This window comes from Plectropomus leopardus, chromosome 6 (genome assembly GCF_008729295.1).
Source record: "Plectropomus leopardus isolate mb chromosome 6, YSFRI_Pleo_2.0, whole genome shotgun sequence".
Taxonomy (NCBI): Eukaryota; Metazoa; Chordata; class Actinopteri; order Perciformes; family Serranidae; genus Plectropomus; species Plectropomus leopardus.
Genome location: NC_056468.1, coordinates 10,024,672 through 10,045,805, shown reverse-complemented (window position 1 = coordinate 10,045,805; position 21,134 = coordinate 10,024,672). Strand labels below are relative to the sequence as shown.

General features: G+C 39.9%; 2 protein-coding genes across 2 annotated transcripts; both read right to left on the bottom strand.

Annotated features, from left to right (window-relative positions):
* Nucleotides 1–976: 976 nt before the first annotated feature.
* On the bottom strand, nt 977–6,389 carry chmp7 (charged multivesicular body protein 7). The gene is given in 11 exon segments (XM_042488166.1): nt 977–1,670; nt 1,763–1,996; nt 2,678–2,735; nt 2,831–2,929; nt 3,021–3,140; nt 3,798–3,846; nt 4,118–4,251; nt 4,386–4,571; nt 4,958–5,129; nt 5,811–6,040; nt 6,043–6,389. Coding segments are annotated over 11 exon segments (1,371 nt in total). The 5' UTR covers nt 6,076–6,389; the 3' UTR covers nt 977–1,614.
* A 1,275-nt stretch (nt 6,390–7,664) lies between these two features.
* Nucleotides 7,665–16,543, bottom strand: lgi3 (leucine-rich repeat LGI family, member 3). The gene is made up of 9 exons (XM_042488340.1): nt 15,973–16,543; nt 15,117–15,188; nt 13,639–13,710; nt 11,962–12,033; nt 11,600–11,671; nt 11,152–11,321; nt 10,907–11,071; nt 10,717–10,807; nt 7,665–9,322 (listed from the first exon to the last, which is right to left on the bottom strand). Exons 1-9 carry the CDS (start codon nt 16,167–16,169, stop codon nt 8,593–8,595), a joined length of 1,641 nt encoding a protein of 546 aa, XP_042344274.1. The 5' UTR covers nt 16,170–16,543; the 3' UTR covers nt 7,665–8,592.
* Between the last annotated feature and the right edge of the window lie 4,591 nt (nt 16,544–21,134).

The window sequence follows — 21,134 nt, the reverse complement described above, 5'->3', positions numbered from 1 at the left end:
CTGCTAAAGAAGCACTACGCTGGTTTGAAGCAGGACATTTGATACAAAAACTGCAAATCTCAAAATAAAGGTCTTGATATGATATAATCTCTGGTATGGATTTGGCAATAAATCTGAATTCCTGACCTTCATCATTCCAAAGCACATTTTGATTAAAATATTCAGTAATCTGAAAGAGACATCATTTTATTAGCGCTCAGCATATTTTTTCTTAACAGGAATCTTTCAACCCAAACATCCAGTCAGATTCTGCTTCAGTCAGGCCTGCTAATAATAACTGATAACATGAATTTATTTTCAATGTGTTTGTTGTATTCTTTTTGGTTAAACTGACAGTCAAAAGACTGATAAACATTGACATAACTGAATAGCAGCACAGTTTATGTTTTTTGCAAGTGGAACTAGAAATTAGAGACTAGCTGTTCAATTACATAAATTATATATACCAGTGAAGCTACTTTAACGCTTTTTAATTGCAAGCAGTTTATCTGGTTGAGTCGAAAAATATATGAATAGCAGTGACCTCTGGTGGCCAAAGCCTGTAAATACTTTAGTAAAACATGCACTGCTTTATTTTTAGTTATTCTGAATAAAGAAGTCTTTTATTATATTAAAAAAAAGGTCTAACGGTTGACCTCTATTTAAACATGTTATCATACCTTTTTTAAATCGTGGATAATGATTAGTTATTAATGGGTGTAATTTAAAGCTTTTTTTGTATGATAATGCCCAAAAAAATCCCTTTGCTGGGTCTGTTTCCTGTAAGGAATGATGCCATGTTTGCCATTGTGTTCATAAGACTAACTGCCTACAGTCTCTGGTGCTGGTACGACTATGAGAGAAGGTTAAAAAAGATGTATAACGCTCCTTCACTTCACCCCAAACCTCACGAGGTGTGGTGTAACACTAAAGAGTAAAATAGCCTTCATTTCAGGTCTGCTTTAAACACACTGACCTATAAATACAACTGCAGAGGAGTGATTAAAATAAATTTTATTTTTGAGAAACATATTTGGTTAAACTCACTTAAGGTAGGCTTCTCAGTTGTCACAGGTATGTTGCATTGAGACTAAATATACTTATTGATTTAATCATTTGGCATAATATTCTCTTTACTTTCAGTTTCACATTTACAGTTGAAAAGGCCACTTAATACACTTTACAGGACCGTCCATCGATAAACACACACTACAAACGACAAATATACTTGTTCACACTATCGTCAAAAATACCACAAAATTAAAAGCTTTCCTGGCGCCATACCAAAGAGCATACTTTAAACTGATAAAATGCTCACTTTTGACTTGAGATCCTTCAGATCCTGATGACAGAGCAGATCTAAAAGCTCTCGAGTTAACTGCATGTTCACTTACAAAAAAATAAAATCCTTTTTTGGCATGTCACAACAGAAAAGGCTTTTTTTTTCATTAATGAAGGAAAGTGCCTTGTTTTTAATCCTGATATTGATTTTAAAACTCTTACAATTATGATTTAGCGATTGCTAATGTAGTTCCTCAGTACTTTTTTTTTTTTTTTTTTACTTCTATGAACTCTGTCACAGAAAAGGTTTAGGAGATGCAGTCTGATATGTTGGTGCAGAGCTTCAAACTTGCCTCACTGTGCAGGCTCTAATCTCTTGGCTGGCGATGTCATTTTCTTCTGCTGAACGCCTGGACAGACAGAGAAGAGACCAAATGTCACTCCAAAGCATTTATATTAACGTCCAAAAGAGAAAAAAAAAAAGACATCCTGGAGTACAAACCTGAATCTGTAAGTGTTAACTGGTTTAGTTCTTCCTCCAGCTGCTCAGCAGAAATATCCAGGTGGCGGTAAGGTACTGCAGGCAGAGAGCTGAGCGGGTCGGTACCTGGGACGCTCGGCTCCTCGGAGGCTCGCAGACGGTTTGTTGGAACTTCGGGTAAACCTGAGACGGAATCCGGCTTTGACTCGTCCAACAAAGATTTCAGTTCCTTCTCCAACTCATCCATGTCTTCATCTACAAAAAAATACAAACTTAGATCTCCTTGATAATCATATATATTATTCAACATATTAAAGATGCGCTACTTATGCTGCGTTCATGTGATTTGTCGAAATCACTGGATTGCCGACTTGACGTCATAAATGCATAAACGTGGCGACCAAAAGTCAATGATCGGTCAATGATGAGAAACTTTTTTTTATTAATTCACATATTAAATGTCATGTAGAGTGTAATATGGTATTAATGTTACCTGCTGTTCATGTACATTAGTTAGAAACAATGTTGTGTGTTTTTTAACATAAACCCTGATAACAAGTCAGCAAATACTATATTTAAAGCTAGATTTTAGTTGTTTATTTATGTATATAATATAGTATTAGCGTTAAATGTTGTCATTGTAGTGTGACCTACATTAGTGAGAAACATCATTCTTTAGCATAAACCCTGATAAGTCAGGTTTTCTTGAGCTGTATTGTGGTGGTTTTATGTGTAATATAGTGTTAACGTTAACGTCACAGTTTCCGTTTCTTCTGCTCTTCGCTGTCATGAATAAACTGGAAACGGCTATCGACCTCGTTTAAACGCTCTCAGCATTCAGATACAGCCCTTCTTCTCTGCAGCTTCAATGCTGTTCCCACTTTACGACATCAAAGCACGTGAACGCAGCTAAGGCGGCACAACAGTATGGCATACCTGCGCCGGTCACGCCACTGGAGATAGTCTGGTTCACCTCATCTTGAGTGTCACATAACTGTTAATCACAGACACAGACACAGAAAGATGCAAAGGTTCAGTTCATCTCATAAAATACGGAATTTGTTGTGTTAATATGAGCGGTCAGCGTACCTCCTGGATCTGATCCACGAGGCTCTCGGCACGCTCCACGGTCACGTCCTTCAGAGAGAGTCTGAGCGCCGACACTCCGGCCTGATACGCCTGTATGACCTGCACACATGTTCAGCTCACACTTAGAGTGCTGATAATAAACTTATTCAGAAACAACGGCACTCAAAGTGTTCTTCTTTTTGCTTCTTACCATCTTATCGGTCTGTGACTGAGCGATTCTGTCCAGGATTCCTCTGATTGACTCCAGTTTAGCAAACAAGCTGTCGGCTCTCTTTTCTACCCGTTTGCGGCCTCTTAAACTCCTCAGAGCCTGAAGGACAGACGAAAGCATTACAAATATGGCGAATGCATATGTTTTTTTTTATGAATTATTACAGGGCTCCTGCAGCTTAAGGCAAGGTAAACTCAAGACTTCCTAAGACTTTTTTTAATGCAACTCAGAATTAAGTTTAAACCAATTTCCTAATAGCTGAAACTGGAGGACAATTTCATTTTGCCCAAATATTTATTGTAACATAAAACATAACTTTTTCTTGTCCAGTGAAAACTTATGATTATCTTTTTAGAGTGAAACACGTGGAAGCGGTGAACATATTACATTATCATCAAAGTATCTATTTGGTTTAGCAACAAAAGTGGGAAATATCTGGCGTTTCTGGGCGGTTTTCTTGCTGATTTTGTGCTTCTCGCTCTGCGTGTGAGATTCCACTGCTGGGATTCCCATCATGACGAGTTTAAGCAGAGGCATTTGTGAAATTATTTTGGGAAAAAAAATTAGATGTTACTAATTCTTTTTAAATTTCACTACGCAACGTCAGGGAAAACCTTTTCAAAAAATCCTTTTTAGACTTTTGAAAGATTAATTTAAGTCGATTTAATACAAATTAAGGCCTTATTTTTTTAGATGAATGAATTAAATGCCTTTGAAGACTTTTTTTAAGAATCTGCAGGAAACTTGTATTAGTACCTGTGATTTTTTGCCTTCCCGCAGCAGCAGCCTTGCTTCCTCTTTGCACCTGCACAAAGGTATTGCAAAACTTTAGTATTAATCACAACAATCTCTGTCTTTCAGAACCATTTAAATGCAACGCAGTTCCTCTGACTATTAGTCCAATATTTGGAAAAAGGGCAGCTAAAGCATCAAGTAGCACACATGGTACTGGTCATGACTAAATCACATACTGTAAATGTCAGTATCTAAAACATGTGCTATCTTCTCTGTCATCATGAATCATAAGTCAGCACTTATTCTGCTTCTACTATAAAATCATTTTTGAGTTACTGTACTTGTCAGCCTCGAGGCCCAGTTTCTCCACCCGCTCTCCCAGCAGCTTCTCACTGCGCTGCAGCTGGTAGATGCCCATATCCACATCACTGACTGGAGAAACATGATCTTGCCCATCCTGACAAAACTTAACAATCTGTAAAAAAAAAAAAAATAATAAAATAAAACATCAAACAAGTCAGAGGGTAAACGGTCTCTAAAACAGGCTTCTATGTAAAAGAGTCCTTGCAAAAAGTGCATCTAAGGATTATGAACGAGCAGTTTGTTTACCTTTTCGCCTTCGTGCAATGAAACGGTCACCTGCTTGTCCCTCTGCAGCTGCAGCAGAGCCATGCACAGGGTGCTCTCATCAGCACAGACGTCAGAGGAGAGAGTGCAGAGCTCTTGAAATGACAGGATGGAGCAGCTTGCATATTCACTGCTTCGGTACACCCTGAGTAATTCCGCTGCTTTCTCCTGGAAACGAAAACATAACAGCCTTCATATCTAGCATCCGCCATCATAACCTTTACTGCACTATTGAAACACCAGAGATAGGGAAAGAGAAAGCATTCAGCGTGGTTGCAGGTTGACATGTGTTCAAGGTCTCCGCGGCACGACAGTACGTGTCAGTTTTTGATTCAGATGCACACCACTTTGAATTGAGATGACTGGTTTGTACCACAGTGCTGTATTTGAGAGCTGATGTAAAAACTGAATCACTGTATGGTAAATTAAGATAAATGTAATGCACAGCATCTTGCTGCAATGAGGATAAATAAAAACAACAACAATCACGGTGTCTCCAGTATCATTATAATATTAAATCTGAATCACATCAGGAAAAACTGAGTTTGACAAACCTTTACTAGTTCAATGACAACAAAGGACTCCTCCAGAGGCACCCGGCTGCTTCCCAGAAGAGTGGAGAAGGTCCATTTCAGAGGTTTCACCAGCAGCAGGCCAACACCCCAGGACAGCCAGCCACAGTCCACATTGGCAGCAAACTCCGACTCCCTCTGGATCTTTCCACATCTGGCAGAAGTTAAAGACAAGCAGTGTAACTGTGCTGACCAGAGAGACAGCAACAGCCAGTGATGGACGAAGCATTCAGGTCATTTACTTAAGTAAATGTACTAATACCACACTGTAAAAACACTCTGTTACAAGTAAAAGTCCTGCAGTGAAAATTTTACTTCAGTAAAAGTTAATAAGTAAGTATTCAGGAAAAAGTACTTTGAGTATAAAAGGTAAAAGGACCCAAGTGCGTAAAAATCTAAAAATTCTAAAATGATTTAAACAACAACAAAAAAAAACAGGGCCCAAAACTAAAAAATAAATAAATAAACAATAATAAACAAATTATGCACAACACCCAAACAACTAAAAAAACATTTTTAAAGAGTGAAAAAGGAAAGAAAATATAAAATACATCCAAAAAACTCAGAAAAAAACTCTCCACAAATCTTAAATGTTTGTCAGAATATTGATTGATCGACTAATCATTGCAGATTGTAACGACCCTCCCCCCGATCAATAAAGTCGTTCTGATTCTGATAATGTAGTGCAGGAAAAAAAGTAAAAGCATAAATGAAACATGAAGCCATGAAAAGAAAATACTCAGGTTAAGTACAAATACGCCAAATTTGTACTTAAGTACTGCAAATGTACATACATTGTACCTTGGCAGCAGCAGTGACAGACAGTATCAGTTACCTGGCCATGGACTGGATGACGGTCGCTAAGCCCAGCGGGGATTTTTCTTTCCTCCTGAAGGTCTTGTTGAGCTCCTGCAGGCTGACACACACGGTGCCTCGGTCCCTGCACACTTTAATGACCAGAGCCGTCCAGAAGTCCATTTTACTGTCCCAGTCCGTCGTGTTGACATCTCGGTTCTCACTGAAGTCCGAGAACATACAATTCATCCGCTCGTCGTCGTCCCATTCCCCGGCGTCAGAGTCATTCCTGGGGCCTTAGACATTTGCTGCAGCTGAGTCTAAACTTTAGCTTCAGCCGTTTATCCACCTGAGACAGCTGCAGCAGCTAACGTTAGCTTAGCACCGAGTTAACGTTACGTTAGCTAGCAACACGCACTAATGTTACCTCCCTCGCGCTCACCATAGACAAATATCCCCGCGTAGCGTTAACGTCCTGGAGGCTAAAATACCGTCTGCTGAAGGGAGATTCAGAGCTGAGGCTCTCATGTCGCTGCCAGGCTATCACGCCAGACCCTCACTTCACCATGATGCACTGAAATTTGGCTAACACGAGCTAACGTCTCACATATCAACAACAACAGAGGACCGCGCGCGTTTTAACAATTCAGAACCGCGCGAAAAGGCGGGCTCACGAGTCTGTAAAGGAAATGCTTTAACTCCACCCACGCAGACACTCTGGACAACAAAGCGAGCGCACGTAAAGCTATCCTCAGGAACGTCAAGTTTGCGCCCTTTCTGCGCATGCCCGCAGCAGATTTTATTTTTTCTCAGAATATATGTGGCTGAAGTATCTTTTTTTTTTTATTTTCAGTGAGTAAAAACTGATTTACGCGCGAAATGGCGTAACTTAATGATCTTTGTCATGGCTAAGTATACACAAGTCAAACAAACTAAAGACTTATACCACTGTTTAGTTTGAACAGCTAACATCATGGTACCAGTTCTTTAGGACCATAGACTGTGTTTAGTATATCTATGTACAGTCTGTGTGTACAACTGATTTGCACTGCACAGTATAGGAGTGGTTACATTTGAAATTAAAAAGGATTAGATTACCAGTTACCCTATTGAAAATGTAATAAATGATGTGACTATTTTAATAATAATCATCACATCATCATAATAACTTAATTTAAATAGCACCTTTAAAAACGGTTGTTGACAAAGTAATTTGACAGATAAAGTAAAGGCAGGCACTCAGGGAATATTAAAATAAACATTAACAAACAGAAAGGTCTATAAAAGTCAAACAAAAAGGCAAGAACAAAATGCATATACAAAAGGTCAACAAGAATAAAGCAAATAAAAGGAATAAAAGTTATAAAGCAGGCAGATCTTGACAGTTAAAGTACTAAATGGAAAAATATTAAGAAAATATAAGAATACATGCAATAAAATATGATAAAAAATATATAATATAATATATATTATATAATATAATAAGTAATGCAAATAATTACATCTGATCCCTTTTTGATTCTGAAGAATGATTTCAATTAGGCAACAAAGCTGATCAATGTCCAGAAATAGGCAATGCCAAAAGAGGGTATGCCTGAACTGTGAAAAGATGCAAAGCAACAGAATTAATGTTATAATCAACATATAAACTTTTTTATCCACAAGAATAAATGTGAAAGTAACCCCTTTTGTAACCACCAATATTTTGATTAGTAGCTGTAATTTAATTGAATCTTTTCTTAGTAACCGTAACTGATTACAAATACATTTTTGTTATTTAATTAAAAATAACTAGTTAGTCCCAACACTGCGACACAAGAGAAACTACAAGTAGTTATCGTGTTTTTGAAAAGCAATTCTAACTACATAAAACAGGACACAAGACTTTTTGGGGGCCATAATACAGATTTAATCACACCCCTTTCCTACCCTTCTATGTGCAAATGTACACAGCAACAAATAAATCCAGTTTGTGACTGTACATTGAAAAACAGGAAAGGATAATTTTATTTATGTATTTTTACTTTATTAAGCTGTATCTGATCTTGTTATAGCTCCTAAAATTGCCAAATTTTGTATAACACCTCTCAGAACTGTGGTAAACTGGGAGGACATTATGTGATTTGGGAACGATGACAAAATTAACGATGACATTTTTAAAAACTTAAAAAGCAATAATGCGCCCACGTTTTCAATTAATTCCAGGGCCCCTGGCTTAGTTTGCTCATGCCTGATCTCTTCTTATTATCGCAGAATAAATATTAAATCCAAAATAAACTCAAGGGTATCTCGTATATAAAGATAAACGCAATATGGGATTCAAAGTATTGCAATGGTAAGTATTGCTTACTTTACATGGTTATATCACTTTACTGTGTCATGCAAAATGCTACACAGATAAACTGCACTGTGTAACCTACACAACCTCCATAGTTTTAGTCAGTCGGTTACAATATCCCGTCTCATCCAGTGAGTAATTCAGTCAATGCACATGCACATAATTTTTTTTACATTAGTAAAGTACAATATACAATATAATACTTTTGAAAAATAATTGGCCTAGATATATAGTTGGCAGAACAGAAGCAGTATTGCGGCAGTTATGTTGGCGTGTTACTGATGCTGTGTAATATCACATTATTTCATTCAGATGTTAAGGGATAGTGCATAAAAATAGATCTACCATTTCATTAGTTGCCTCGCTAAAAACATCAGGTGAAACAGCAGACCTTAAGTTACATGGCTTAAACATTTTGCAGTCTTTTATTTATTTGGCACGTGTTGATAAATGCTCAGAAGCACCTCCTCTCGCTCCCACACGTCTACTTGGCACTGAGATCCACCACCAGGTGCTGGTAGGCCAGGGTGTTGCCTTTGAAGCTGGCAGCCAGCAGTATGTCCTTGTTGTCGACAGACACCAAGCTGAACGCCCGTGGGGCTCTCATGTTGAGCTCCTGGAAGGGCTGGAAGCGCTGAGTGAGGTCATCCCACAGGTATACTCTGGAGAAGGAGAAATCGCTTCCCAGGATGAGGTACTGGCGGAGGCCCACTGTGAAGGGATAAACTGCCATTGAGCCCCGAGAGGGAAGAGTCTGGATCTCTACGAAACGCTGCCCTTCCCAGCGGAGGATCTTGGAGTCACCTATGAAGCGTGTGAGGCAAAGGTAAAGAACTTTCCTCACCCAAAAGTGCTTCACCATCTGCACATCTGCTAGCTCTGTGATTACGGAGAAGAAAGCAAACTGCTTCTGGCTTCGGTTCCACTGGTAAACCACCGGCGGCTGAGAGGCGCTGGAGAGGATGAGGTGAGGCTTCCCCCCAACATCGAGGAACTCCACATGGGTGTCCCGATGCCAAGGGTGGAGGGACTGGTGGGTGTAGAAACCATTGCTGTTCCAGCGATAAATGCTGGTGGATCCCGCCTTGGAGCTGTCTGCCACTACAAAGTACCACTCTCCGTCTATCTGGAAGGTCTCCACGAAGTTGGGCTTTCTCACCCGAGTCGTGTCGATGTCTTGGATCTTCACAAAGCGCTGCGGGTCCTCTTCCCACCTGTGATATCAGAAAGGTTTTCATTGTATTTCTAAAGCTTCTCACAGTATCAGGAGTAGTTTGACATTTTGAGATATTTACTTATGTCTTGCTGAGAGACGAGAAGATCGACACCACTCTCGCATCAGCAAATATGTAGCTACAGCCAACAGCCAGTTAGCTTAGCTTAGCATTGAAACTGAATCCAGCGGAAACAGCCATCATGGTTCTATCCAACTACCATCCAACACCGCCTCAACCCTGACTCCTCTAATACCGATGCTTGGTCACATGCCCTACGTCAAAATATGTTGCGCTAGGTACCCTGACTTTGTCAATTTTTCAATGCTCTGGAGCGGCAATTTACACTTGTTAAATGCATTTTGTCTTTTCAAAATAAATTTCTGTTGTCACAGGAAATTTAAAGTTTTCACTCATTGAACACAGTCTTTACAGTCTCTCTGCAAAATAAACTTAAAATTTAGAAAAAACACTTGATTTTGAGGTTAATTTTCTTGAATTGAGGCAACAAAAGCCCTCAGGATTAAGAAAAAAACATAATGGTTTGGCTCAATATAAGCGTGCTAGTAGCTCAATAAAACCTCACGTTGTTTGACCCATCTACCCTATGTGGACTTTCTTGCTCCTTTTACTACAGTAGTTGCCTGGAGCATCAGAAATTCACCCAGTGTGTCCCATACTGCTGCTAAAGGGTGACTCTAAGGACCACTGACCAAGTGTCTGTATTTGATAAGTAGGGAGTGAGCCTAAAGTGCACTAAATAACACATTCTGTGTCTTTTGTTTAAGCCATTGAAAACTGGACCATTTTACGAGTGGTTATGTGTAACTATTTGTTGGTGAGGAGCAGCTGTCATGCAGAAACTCAGGAGCGTTTCTGGTCCCAGCCAAGAAAAAGGGTGCTTTTCTTTATGCTAACTTATGCTTTGCGTCCTCTCTCCTCCTGTGACCCAGAAATTGTTCCCCCTCTCCCATCATGGAGGATCGATTCTTCCAATCCCTTAAATTCACCTTGAGGAAACGAGGAGAGAGGAGGCTTCTGGAGGAGCTTTGAGCCAGGAGACAAAGGTGTCTCGTACGCATCTCTTCCTTGCATATCTCTCTCGCATCCTCGCTAGGAGGAGCTGAGACTCGAGAAAGAGACACGAGTGCAGGAAGCAAGGAGACACGATAGCATAATGATACACACCCATAGATAAGATATGTGTTTATTTGTGAACTTCAGAGGTGCTGGTAGGCAGATTACCTTTGGACAGACATTTATTTACCGTACCAATATGTGAGTGGTGTTGAATTTCCAAAATGTGTCAAGCTATAATTTTAAGGTTATGGTTTTTAAATATGCTAGGGAATTTCAACAGGACAATAGCTTCAAGATTGGACTGCAAGCCTTACTTGTAAATATGAGATCCACCAAAAAGTTGAGCGACAACCATGTAAAGACTGTTGTTTATCACCACAGGTTTGCAGTAGACAGCAGAGCGAGCTGCAAGAGTGACAAACAGAGGCAGAAAAGACATAAAGATTCTTTTTTTAAAAAACGAAGAATGCTATAATATTCATACTTTCATAGATGACAACTTACAGGTAATGTTATGAAACTTCCTGAAGACCATCTCCACGTGATCCCAAATATACAAGGTGCAGAACCCCGAATCAGGCTGAGCGAAGGCCACAAACTGATCCTCATTGAACTCATAGGACTCCACCGACACAGAGTGGAAAGGGAAGGTCTCGTAAACAGCGAAATCTGAAGGAAGACAACGCAGAATTACTCATGAGCCAAGAAGTTATGCCACGACACCACCAAAGTGTTGGAAGAGGTGAAACCTGCGCTGATGCAGTTGAAGTCTCGTGGTGCGAGGTCGTGGATTCTGCGTCCCTGGAATTCAAAAGGGCTGGCGCAGTAGATAGCAGGAACAGAAGTGTTGGTCTTCTCCATCCAGTCGACCAGCCACTTGATTTTACAGTCGCAGCGGAAAGAGTTCCCTCGCAGGTCTCTGAGTAACAGACAGGCAAAAGAGAAGATATGTCTCAAAAACATCTTCCAAACCTGACAGAAGGAAGGAAAGAGCAGATTAAAGTCTCTGTGTGCACCAGTGTGGTTTGACTCAGACACAAACCACCCGCTCGAGCCAGACAGTTTTGCAGATGAGTGTGGTATTCCACTAAACCCCCAGGGAACAGCAGCAAACCAGTATTTTGTCGGGACAGATTGTAGGGTCAGAGCTCGCGGGTTGTCAACATGCTGTTTTTATTTGAGCGAAGGCACACTTACAAATCAGTGAGGATGTCAAGATGTTTGAAGAGATCTCTCGGCAGCTGCTGCAGGTTGTTGTTTGACAAAGATCTGAAAAAAAAAAACATAAAAAAAAATGAGTCACCGTTATGTGTTGCTTGCAGTTTGTAATTCTTCCTACTTGTTCCAAGTCTATTTCAAATACTCTGGTTATTCAATGTGCATATTTTAGCATCATCAGATAGTCAGTTAGTCTTGCTGAGAGACGAGAAGATCGACACCACTCTCGCATCAGTAAATATGTAGCTACAGCCAACAGCCAGTTAGCTTAGCTTATATAGTCAGATAGTAGACAAATGGTGGACAGTTTCTTCATTTTATGAGCTCAACTAAACACTTACAGATGAGTCAGGGATTTGAGTCCTCGGAAGGTATACTTTGACAGAGCCTGGATGTCATTATTCTCAATGAACCTGAGGAGAGAACAAACCACTCACATGTCACACAGTGAGGACAACCTCTGAAATCCAGCCAGTATTATAGGATGTCATGCTTGTGTGGTAGGAGGTTGTGTTGTCGGTGCAAGACACAATAAGAGTGCGACTGTAAGCAGTAATTATTTCAGTAATAGTACAGTCTGCATCTGGTGGATTTACAATCAGAAGGTAATGGCATGAGTTGAAAAAATAAAGATGTGACAATACAGAGTCGTGTATTATCTCTATTATTTTATATTTTATGTGTCCAAAACAACCATTGCAATGACCTCAGAAAAAGCTAAAACAAAAATGAATGACTCAATGGTAAAATCTCATTTCATGCATCTGATTAATGTGATAAAAAAAAAAAAGACACTGACTGCAGCAGTATTTCAAAGGTCTGCGTGTCAGCATCATTTGATCCCATCTACGTTTCATCTATTGATAGTGGAGGACGTGCAGCATGTGCAGACTCTCTGGAGGTAGCTGGATATGAAAGTATGTCTTTATTAGCATTCACAGCGGGTAGCGATGGCGGTAGTGGCAGTAATGCAGAGAGGCCTGATGGCTGGGCTGCAGCCAAAAGCCACACGGCAGGCAGCCAGAGAGAGGCATGGCCATCACGGAAGCTCCAAGCCATCAGCTAACTACTTTCCAAAGCCCATCAGTTCACAGAATGGCATATTCAGCTTTATTACAGCACAGAGGCAGTGTGCTCGCTGTCGTAGGAGGATTTATTTTCAGTTTAACTTTTGGCGTTCTTTGCCATACTGCAGAGTCCAATCCTGAAGTGCAGCCTTAAGGCGAATTCTATTCACTTTGCAGATAAATAAACCTACCTAGACCTACTGTAATTAATCACAAACGTAAACAATGCATGATGGAAATGAAATTAGTGCAAAATTGAAAGTCAGCTAAAACCTTTGCTTTAAAGTTAGCTCATGTGACTTCTGATGAAGAATAACTGCATAGTGATGATGCAAAAAATGGATGGAAAACTAGTAGAGTCAGTCAAAGCCAACAATCTGACTCAGCAGTATTTATTCAAAATTTGCTATCATTAGCCACCATTTCCTACTCCTCATACCAGAACAAGTGAGGCTGTGGAGGATAAACGCCCTGAGATACTGAACTGAGTGAGGGTGCTTTTTACAGCTTACGAATTTAACGTTCCATTTATAACAAGCAGTGCAAGTTTTTTCTTTTTTCAAGTGTTACAAAGTCTCACTGTTCCTTGAGCAAATCTTGAGGACATGTACAGTGCAGTCAAAGCACAGGAGAGACCATGCTTTTTTCAGTTAAATCCTATATTTAAACACATTTTTATTTATCTATTTATCACTATCTTTATTTATTTATTCATTTTCCATCATCTGTGTGGTTTGTTGTTTTTAGATATTTTTTCCTCTTTTTTTCATTTTTCATGTGCAGCACTTTGGTCAACTGTTGCTGTTTTTCAAGTGTGAAAATGTATGTATGAATTAAAAATGGAATTTGGATTGGAAATCAGTGTTTCAAAAATGAGGTGCACCAAAACAAAGCGAGTTAAAAGACGAGTCAAACTTATTTTGGAAGTATACACGTTAGTGAGATACTTACAGGTACTGCAGGTGAGACAGTCCAGCGAAGGCATCATCAGCAATCATGGTGAATGTGTTTGAGTTCAAGAGCCTGTAAAAAAAAAGCAATCATGATCAAATCGTGTAGATGATGTAGGAGATGCTCAACTAAAGCTAGATAGCTAAACAACCAACTTCCACTCTAATATCTGAAAAGTTTCTATTTGTCGCTGGGCTAATTTAGAGCTTTTTGAAGAAGTAAATAAAGCATTTATAGAAATACTTATAGCCTGTATTGCATTAAACAATCACGGTATATAATCGAATGTAAACACAAACACATTTGGAATTTACACAAATACATGCAGACCTACACAAAAACACACACACGGACGTGACCACACACACTCATGATTGCATCTGAGTAGATAAACGGCTCTTTGTCTGGCAGAGCAGAACTGAAGGGAGTCAGTGATTGGCAATGACACTGATACAGAGCCACTTTACTCTTATTACTGCTATGTCACCCACTGTTTTCAATAAGCATTCATTTTCTACGAGCTGAAGTCACTTTCATTGTCAGTGCGAGACAAAAGCTGTCTGCGTGCACCACGGTATCGGCTGCATAAAAACATACGAGTGGCATTAAGTGTTGGGACTGTATTTTAAAACAGGGGCCTCACTGGTTGTAGGAGAGAGATACTAAATTAACTCTTTAAAACCTAGGGCCACATCAGTTTTCTTGTGCTGCTTTCAGATGCAATTTGCACGTTTTTTAAAACTTTTTGTACTCTGAGCAAATTGGTTTGATTTCTTTCAAAAATACAGGGAAAAAAGGAAACAAGCAACTCAATAAGAAATGTTCCACAAATGGCGAGACATAACTAGATTTAGAATTTGTTTTTTAAAGCAAGGGAAAAATGTCTAGGGCAAAAAAAAAAACCAAGGGGAAAATATATATTTCTAATTATCATAATTACATATTTGAAATTATGCTACAAAATCATTATATTGGGTCATTTCCATTTTTACTTTGTTTGCTTTTTTAAAAACTATTTTACAAGTTATTTTTTTGTACTTTTTACTGAAGTCTTGCCTCGTTTTGGGTCATTTCTTCTTTCCTCACTTATTGCCTTCTTTCCCTGTTTTAGAAAGAAATCAGACAAATTTGCTCAGGTTTCAAAGGGATGAGATAGGGCATAAGTTTCGTTTCAACACTGAGGGTTTGGGGTCTTTCCCCAGGAAATTTTGAACATCTAATTTTCTGCAATTTGAGCATAGATTTTCCTTGTTTTGCATCAAGTTATGGTGTAAATGTCTTTAATTTCTTCTAAATAAAAGTTCTCGGCTACTTTCCTGTTTTTACAGGACAGTTTTTATGGGGGGACAAACGCACATGCTCTAAATATTGAGGGGTATGTGTCCCCTGCATCCTCCCCAAAATCTAGGCCTACAGAATTAAGATGTTATAACATTTAAAAGCTGTGAAGGTGCTTTGTCATGTGCCAGGACACTCACAGGAACTGTAGGAGGTGAAGGTGAGAGAAAGCTCCCTCTGGGATGGTCGTAAAGGCTGCGTTCACCATCGTCCTGTTCAGGCAGACAACAGAAGTTATCATTACATGTGCAGAGAAGTGCCTTAATGTGTTTTGTGGGGGTAGATGTCTTATTAGCATCACTGTATTTTTTATTTCCTCTCTCAGGACATAGTCGTCCTTGCAGTTTAAATATCAAGCAGGACTAAATATTTTCAAATCTAGGACACACAAGTTCCTTCTCCACTTCTTAACGTCTTCTCTATTGAAAAATGAGGGCACCTCCACCAGCCCTTCTCTGGAATTCCCTCGACTCAATATTCAATCCACGGGCGATGGGGGTTGACATCACACAAAAGGGGGCACCTTGTAACCTTCTTAGCGATACATAACCTTCCCCCGTCAAGTGTTAAGCTTTCCATTTCATTACACGTGCTCCATTTATCGAGCAAATCTCTGGACTCTCTTCAAGATTAGATCTCTCAGAGGAGAAGCAGGTCTCCTGCAGCGAGAGAGGGAGTCTATTGTTAGTTTTCCTCCCTGGAGCTCGACAGATTTTTACCGCTGTACTCCCTAAACTAAGTTCGGCAGATGGCACAGTAAGGCAACGTTATTTTGATGATGATGTAATGCTGTCTGGTACAGCTCTCGGTTAATGCATAGACACACTGCATCAGGAAAACATCACTTGGCAACTTAGGTTGCAGGTAATTAAAAGACAAGTAGGGATTCAGGCATGGTTACATAATGGAGGGTGACATCAGTGATGTAGCCATCTGTACCAGCCTGCGCACAGGTTAGGAAAAGATGCTTTTCACACATAGAAATGTTGGACTCACAGAGAGATGATCCCAGGGGGGAAGCTCTTGGGAATTGCCTTGGTGTCCACACAGAAGGCACTGTCTTTGGTGCAGGAGCAGGTCGCAGGACAGCGGGGGATCTTGGGGGCTCTCCTGGCGTTTGATTCCCTGAGCAGGCAGAGACACAGACACAGAAGCGACAAGCAGATCATCCATCTCCGTCCGAGCTCCGTCATTCTTGGGCAGGAGGAAAGGAAGCCGTGTGGATGAGCTTCTTGAAGTTTCTCCTCAAGTGTCTTGTTGAGAGGCGATGGTCAGCCTGCCTACAGCCCCAGCAGCTCTGATAATGCTGAGCACAGAGTTGACCACGAAAGAGAGTGAGAGAGAGAGAAGTAGGGAGGGAGGAGGGAGAGTAAGGGGAGTCCTGTGTATCCTCAGTGGGTGTGGGAGCTCTGCAGCTTCCTTGGATCTGTGCAATCTTTCTCTCTGTCTCTCTCAAGAGCTGCTGCCAGAGTGCACACTGCAGGAATGACGAGCGAGGCTGCTTTCTCCGCACTAGGACCTGTAGGCAGCGTCGCTGACAATGAATTATTTACTATCGAACACGCAGAAAACCTCAGAACAACAGCAGCAGGGAGGGAGAGGGAGAGAGGGGAGGGGAAGTTGGGTCGGTGCTGATGGAAGATTATACTGCCATGTTATGTGGAGCTCTTATCAGGTGTGAAGTCGTGTCGAGCTGCTGCAGTCATGAGAGCAGACGAGGAGGCATCAAGGATGCAGGAAAAAAATGTGTGTGCATGCATCCATGTGTCAGTGGATGCGTGTGGGAGGGTGCTTGTGTTCTGGTAGTTTCTAAACAGCAACCAGTCCTGAGACTTTCTCTAAGCAGGATGGTACAAAGAAACACTGGTGAAGTCAATCTGAATACCAAAAAATACATGGGGGTTGTACAAAAAAACCCCAAGAAAACCAACCTAGAGTGTTTAACCCTCTGACATCGGAGCAAATTGGTTTCATTTTGATAAATATATATATATATATATATATAGGCAGCACAAGAAAACTGGTGTTGATACAGGTTTTAAAGGGTTAACATTTACATTTTAAAGACACTACCTCTCAGATGACAAAGTATACCTTTAAAGGGTAGTATTGTACTCTGATCAGGGTGAGGGACTTGAGAGAAAGAGGTTAAAAAGGAATAGTCTGAATAAAAAATGCAGGAGCCAAGATATCCTTACTTTTAGTTTGCATTAGACCTGTATAGGTAAAACTCCACTGTGTCTTACAATTCCCATGATGCAGCTCAACAGCATCTTGACCAAGTGGCAACCTCGGAGGCTGAAAAATGACGCTGACGCACACTTGGCCATTTGCTACTTGGCCAAAACAAAGTAAATCCCCATAGACCCCCATGTTAAAATGCACAACTTTACAGCAGAAATAAACATGTTGAACTCTACTCTCTGCACATAGATAAAGCATTTTGCATATTGCAACTTATACCATGCACTTTATACCATACCGTTTACATTGTCACTTTTAAGGCACTTTGTCCTCTGTATAAATTATGCTTTTTTCCTATCTTCTGTTTCTTTTCTTTCTCTCCCTATTTCTTTTACCTGATACCTGCCAAGGGACTACAGATGAAAATTAGCAGTCATGCTAACACCAGCATATTTACATTTGTATTTTATACTGATGTTCATTAATATGCTATGTCCCTTTTAAATAACTATATGTTTACAGCAAGGTACAAATGAATGGTTTTCATCTCCACACCAAATCTCCCAGTTCATGATAAATTAATTTTTTACAGAATTCAAGTGATTATATTTTAGAAAGGCTTAAAGTTGCATATATTTAAGGGCAGGCCTCTTAAGTGACAGGCTATCTGTGAGGCGTCATCACAGTCTATGAGTCAGATCCACCCCTCGCTCCTCCACAGCTCCAACCTCTCAAATATGGTCACTTCTGGCTCAAAACACAAAAAACAAGACAGTGATGGCCAGAACGCCAAAATTCAGGGTTCAAAACGCTGTCCATAAATCAGTGGGTGGAGTCAAAGTGGCTACTGTATTTATACAGTCAATGGTCAAGCTCCACTGGATCCTACAATTCCCATAATGCAACTCAATAACATCTATTTCCATACCTGGTACACCCATCTTTTTCAGACTTCTGCCTCCAGCTTGTAACATGAGTTCTCTATGAAAAATTAGAAACCCAATCTGAGATAAGTTATTTTCTAAGACTCTAAAATCCTCCATCAGAACCACACAAGGCCTAAATACTTTCACAGGCTGACTCACAGTAACACATAAATCTTAATGTGTAAAATCGGACAAGTGCCTAGTATGTGAGATTTAGGGGGGTATATTGGCAGATATAGTATATAAGATTCATATATTTGTTTCCATTAGTTTACATTATCACCTGAGAACAAGAAGTGTGTTTTAGTTACTGTAGAATGAGCCGTTTATATCTACATGCAGACCTCATCCACAGAGTCCGCTATATTGTTTCTACAGTAGCCCAGAACAGACAAATCGAACACTGGCACCAGATTTAGTTATTCACGTTTTTGTTTCAGCCACCATAGTTCTCCTAAAAACTTTGCACACAGAAAAGTTTTGTTTTTAAAACTTTGCTGCTGGAAGCCACTTAATCCTACATACTACTGGTTTGTAAGTTTAAGTGAGATGTATTGGCATCTAGTAGTAAGGATTGCACACTGCAACCAGTTTAAAGTTTTTCCAGTTAGAATTCCTTCAATGTTCATTATCCAGGAGATTTTTACCAGGAGCTGAATTATCCGCAGAGGTCTCTTCCTCTCCAAACAAACCGACCAGGTGATTTAAACCAGTACAACACTGAATAAAGAAAAAATCTTTGGTTGTCCGATGCTGCTCATCGCATATTGGCTGCAAAATGTGGTGGACGATGAAAAATGAAAAAATCCAAAGGGCCCTATCTAGAATTAGTGTTTGGTTTATTTGTTCTGGGCTACTGTAGAAACATGCTGAGGGTTCCAGTAACACTTGTAGGCCTTCAGGGCCATGAGGCTGATGACCCTACTGTAGAAACATGGCAGTGCAACACAGGAGACTCCATGGACATGGCTCTCTCTGTGAGTAGATATAAACAGCTCATTCTAAGGTAACAAAAACACAATGATTCTTATTTTCAAGTGATTATACACTAAAGAAAGCAGAATAATTACATTATATTAAATTTTTACCGATAAATCCCCTTAAATCCTATATACCGCGACTTTGAAAAGCTCAGTCAGAACCATATAAGGATGAAGAACTGTTTTTACATGCTGACTCCTTGTGACATGTGACTCTTAAAGTGCAAGACTGTTGGAACGCTCTTTTAAAAACTTCAATTTAACGTTTGATGCCATCTAAAAGAGAATCCATGTTTCATGCACAAACAGCCGATACGAAACAGAGATGCACCTAACACAAAACAATTCTCTCCAGTGACACCAGAGGGAGTTGCTGACCACAAAATGAGGTCCATCAAGGGCAGGCGACTGTGCCGAGGGGCAGAATGGCCACTGGCAGCAGTGGCAGGGCTGCAGCCTCAGTGCCAGGCGTTACCAGCCTTCCCTCACAACAACTCTGTTGTCATATGCAAAGAGACCCTGCGACAGGCCGTCTGTCCTGATCTCTGCACATTGTTCACAGCCTAGACAGGCAGCAGGGACACAGCATGTGGTTATCTACATCTGATCTTATTTTTAAAGACATTTATAACTTTTCAATCAATAACTTAAGACAAAGTCGAGTTTGTTTTTGATATTTACTTTAATATGAGCATAGTTAAATGTACCCTTTTTCTGTCTTTCTTTCTTACTTTCTTTCTTTCTGTCATACGCCCATGTTCTCTGATGTACACCTCTTGTAAGCTATGAAATGGAATAAAAAACATTATCTTGATAGATGAAAGAGGAAAAGCTTAGAATGTCTTCAGGGGCTTCATTTGAAATCTGCTAGATGTTTTCTTTGCCTCTGGACAGCTTGATTGCTATCAGTGAAAAGCATCTCGTGTTTCTAGTAAAAAATCTGTCCATCCCTCAAGTGTACTGTAAGTAACAAGACATTTTTTACAGAGAGTGATTTCACATGTGAATCATTTACAAAATTATGGGTGGCGTCTCTCCGTGCCTTATCCAGTTAGCCCAAGGAATGCCATTTCCTGCACAGCAGCTATTTTTATGGTTTATTTTCTTTTGTGCTTTGGTGCCGTGTGTTTGCGTGCGTCTTAGCTTTTTTTTTTTTTTTTTTTTGTTGCTCTAACTGTATTTGTGGATTCATGCAAGTTAAGCTCAGAGAGGAGCAGTTAATGCCTGAGCTTACTCCTCGCTGAGCTCCACCCAATCCAAACCTCCGGTGGGAACCAGCATAATTGCATGGCACAGAGAACGGAGCATGAAACAGCAGCTGGGAACCTTAACATGCTCTGTGTGAGGAATCTGAAATGCTGCTGAGATTAATCCACAAAATTCTCCCTGTACAAGAATGCTTAACTAAATCACAGGTTTCGGTCCTAAATACCGTTTTGAAAATGTGCTGTGAGAATTAAATCTGTTTTCATATCAAAGAATGCAAACTCTTGTCAAGGCCTAAGCTAGGCCTACTATGTTGTATACTTTTTAATGACAAACAACTTTGGTCTATTAAAGGAGTAGTCGGACATTTTGGAAAATATACATATTAAGGCTACTTGCTCGCTGAAGAGATTGATACATATACTTGCATGCATGTGTAGGAAGTACTGCTATGAAGCTAACAGAGGTAGGACCAAGTCAATGTTTTACAAGTCACAAGCAAGTCCAAAGTCTTGGTACTCAAGTTCCAAGTCCTAAACTTTGATTTTTGAGTCCTTAACACGTCGTAATGCGCTCTTCACCAAATATATTTTAACAAAAGGGTGATAATATGTTAGCCCTGTGATAGTCTGGCGACCTGTCCAAGGTGTATTTCACTCTCGCCCAATGACAGCTGGGATAGGCTCCCCCGTGACCCCTACCAGGACAAGCGGTTACACACAATGAATAAATGAAAGAATAATAATAATATATTAAATTTACAAAAATCATCAATGATTAATAATTGATTATCTGATTAATTATTAATAATTAATACAAGTTTTTTAAAAACGTAATAAAACAAGTTTGTTGGAAGTTGTTG

What these genes read in the sequence shown, in the direction of transcription:
- lgi3 (XM_042488340.1), bottom strand. Translation starts at nt 16,169, where the DNA reads ATGACGGAGCTCGGACGGAGATGGATGATCTGCTTGTCGCTTCTGTGT. An exon ending in CCCCCTGGGATCATCTCTCT is followed by an intron (nt 15,189 to 15,972) that starts GTGAGTCCAACA and finishes CTGCCTGAACAG; the next exon opens with GACGATGGTGAACGCAGCCT. An exon ending in CTTCAACTGCATCAGCGCAG is followed by an intron (nt 11,072 to 11,151) that starts GTTTCACCTCTT and finishes GTCTTCCTTCAG; the next exon opens with ATTTCGCTGTTTACGAGACC.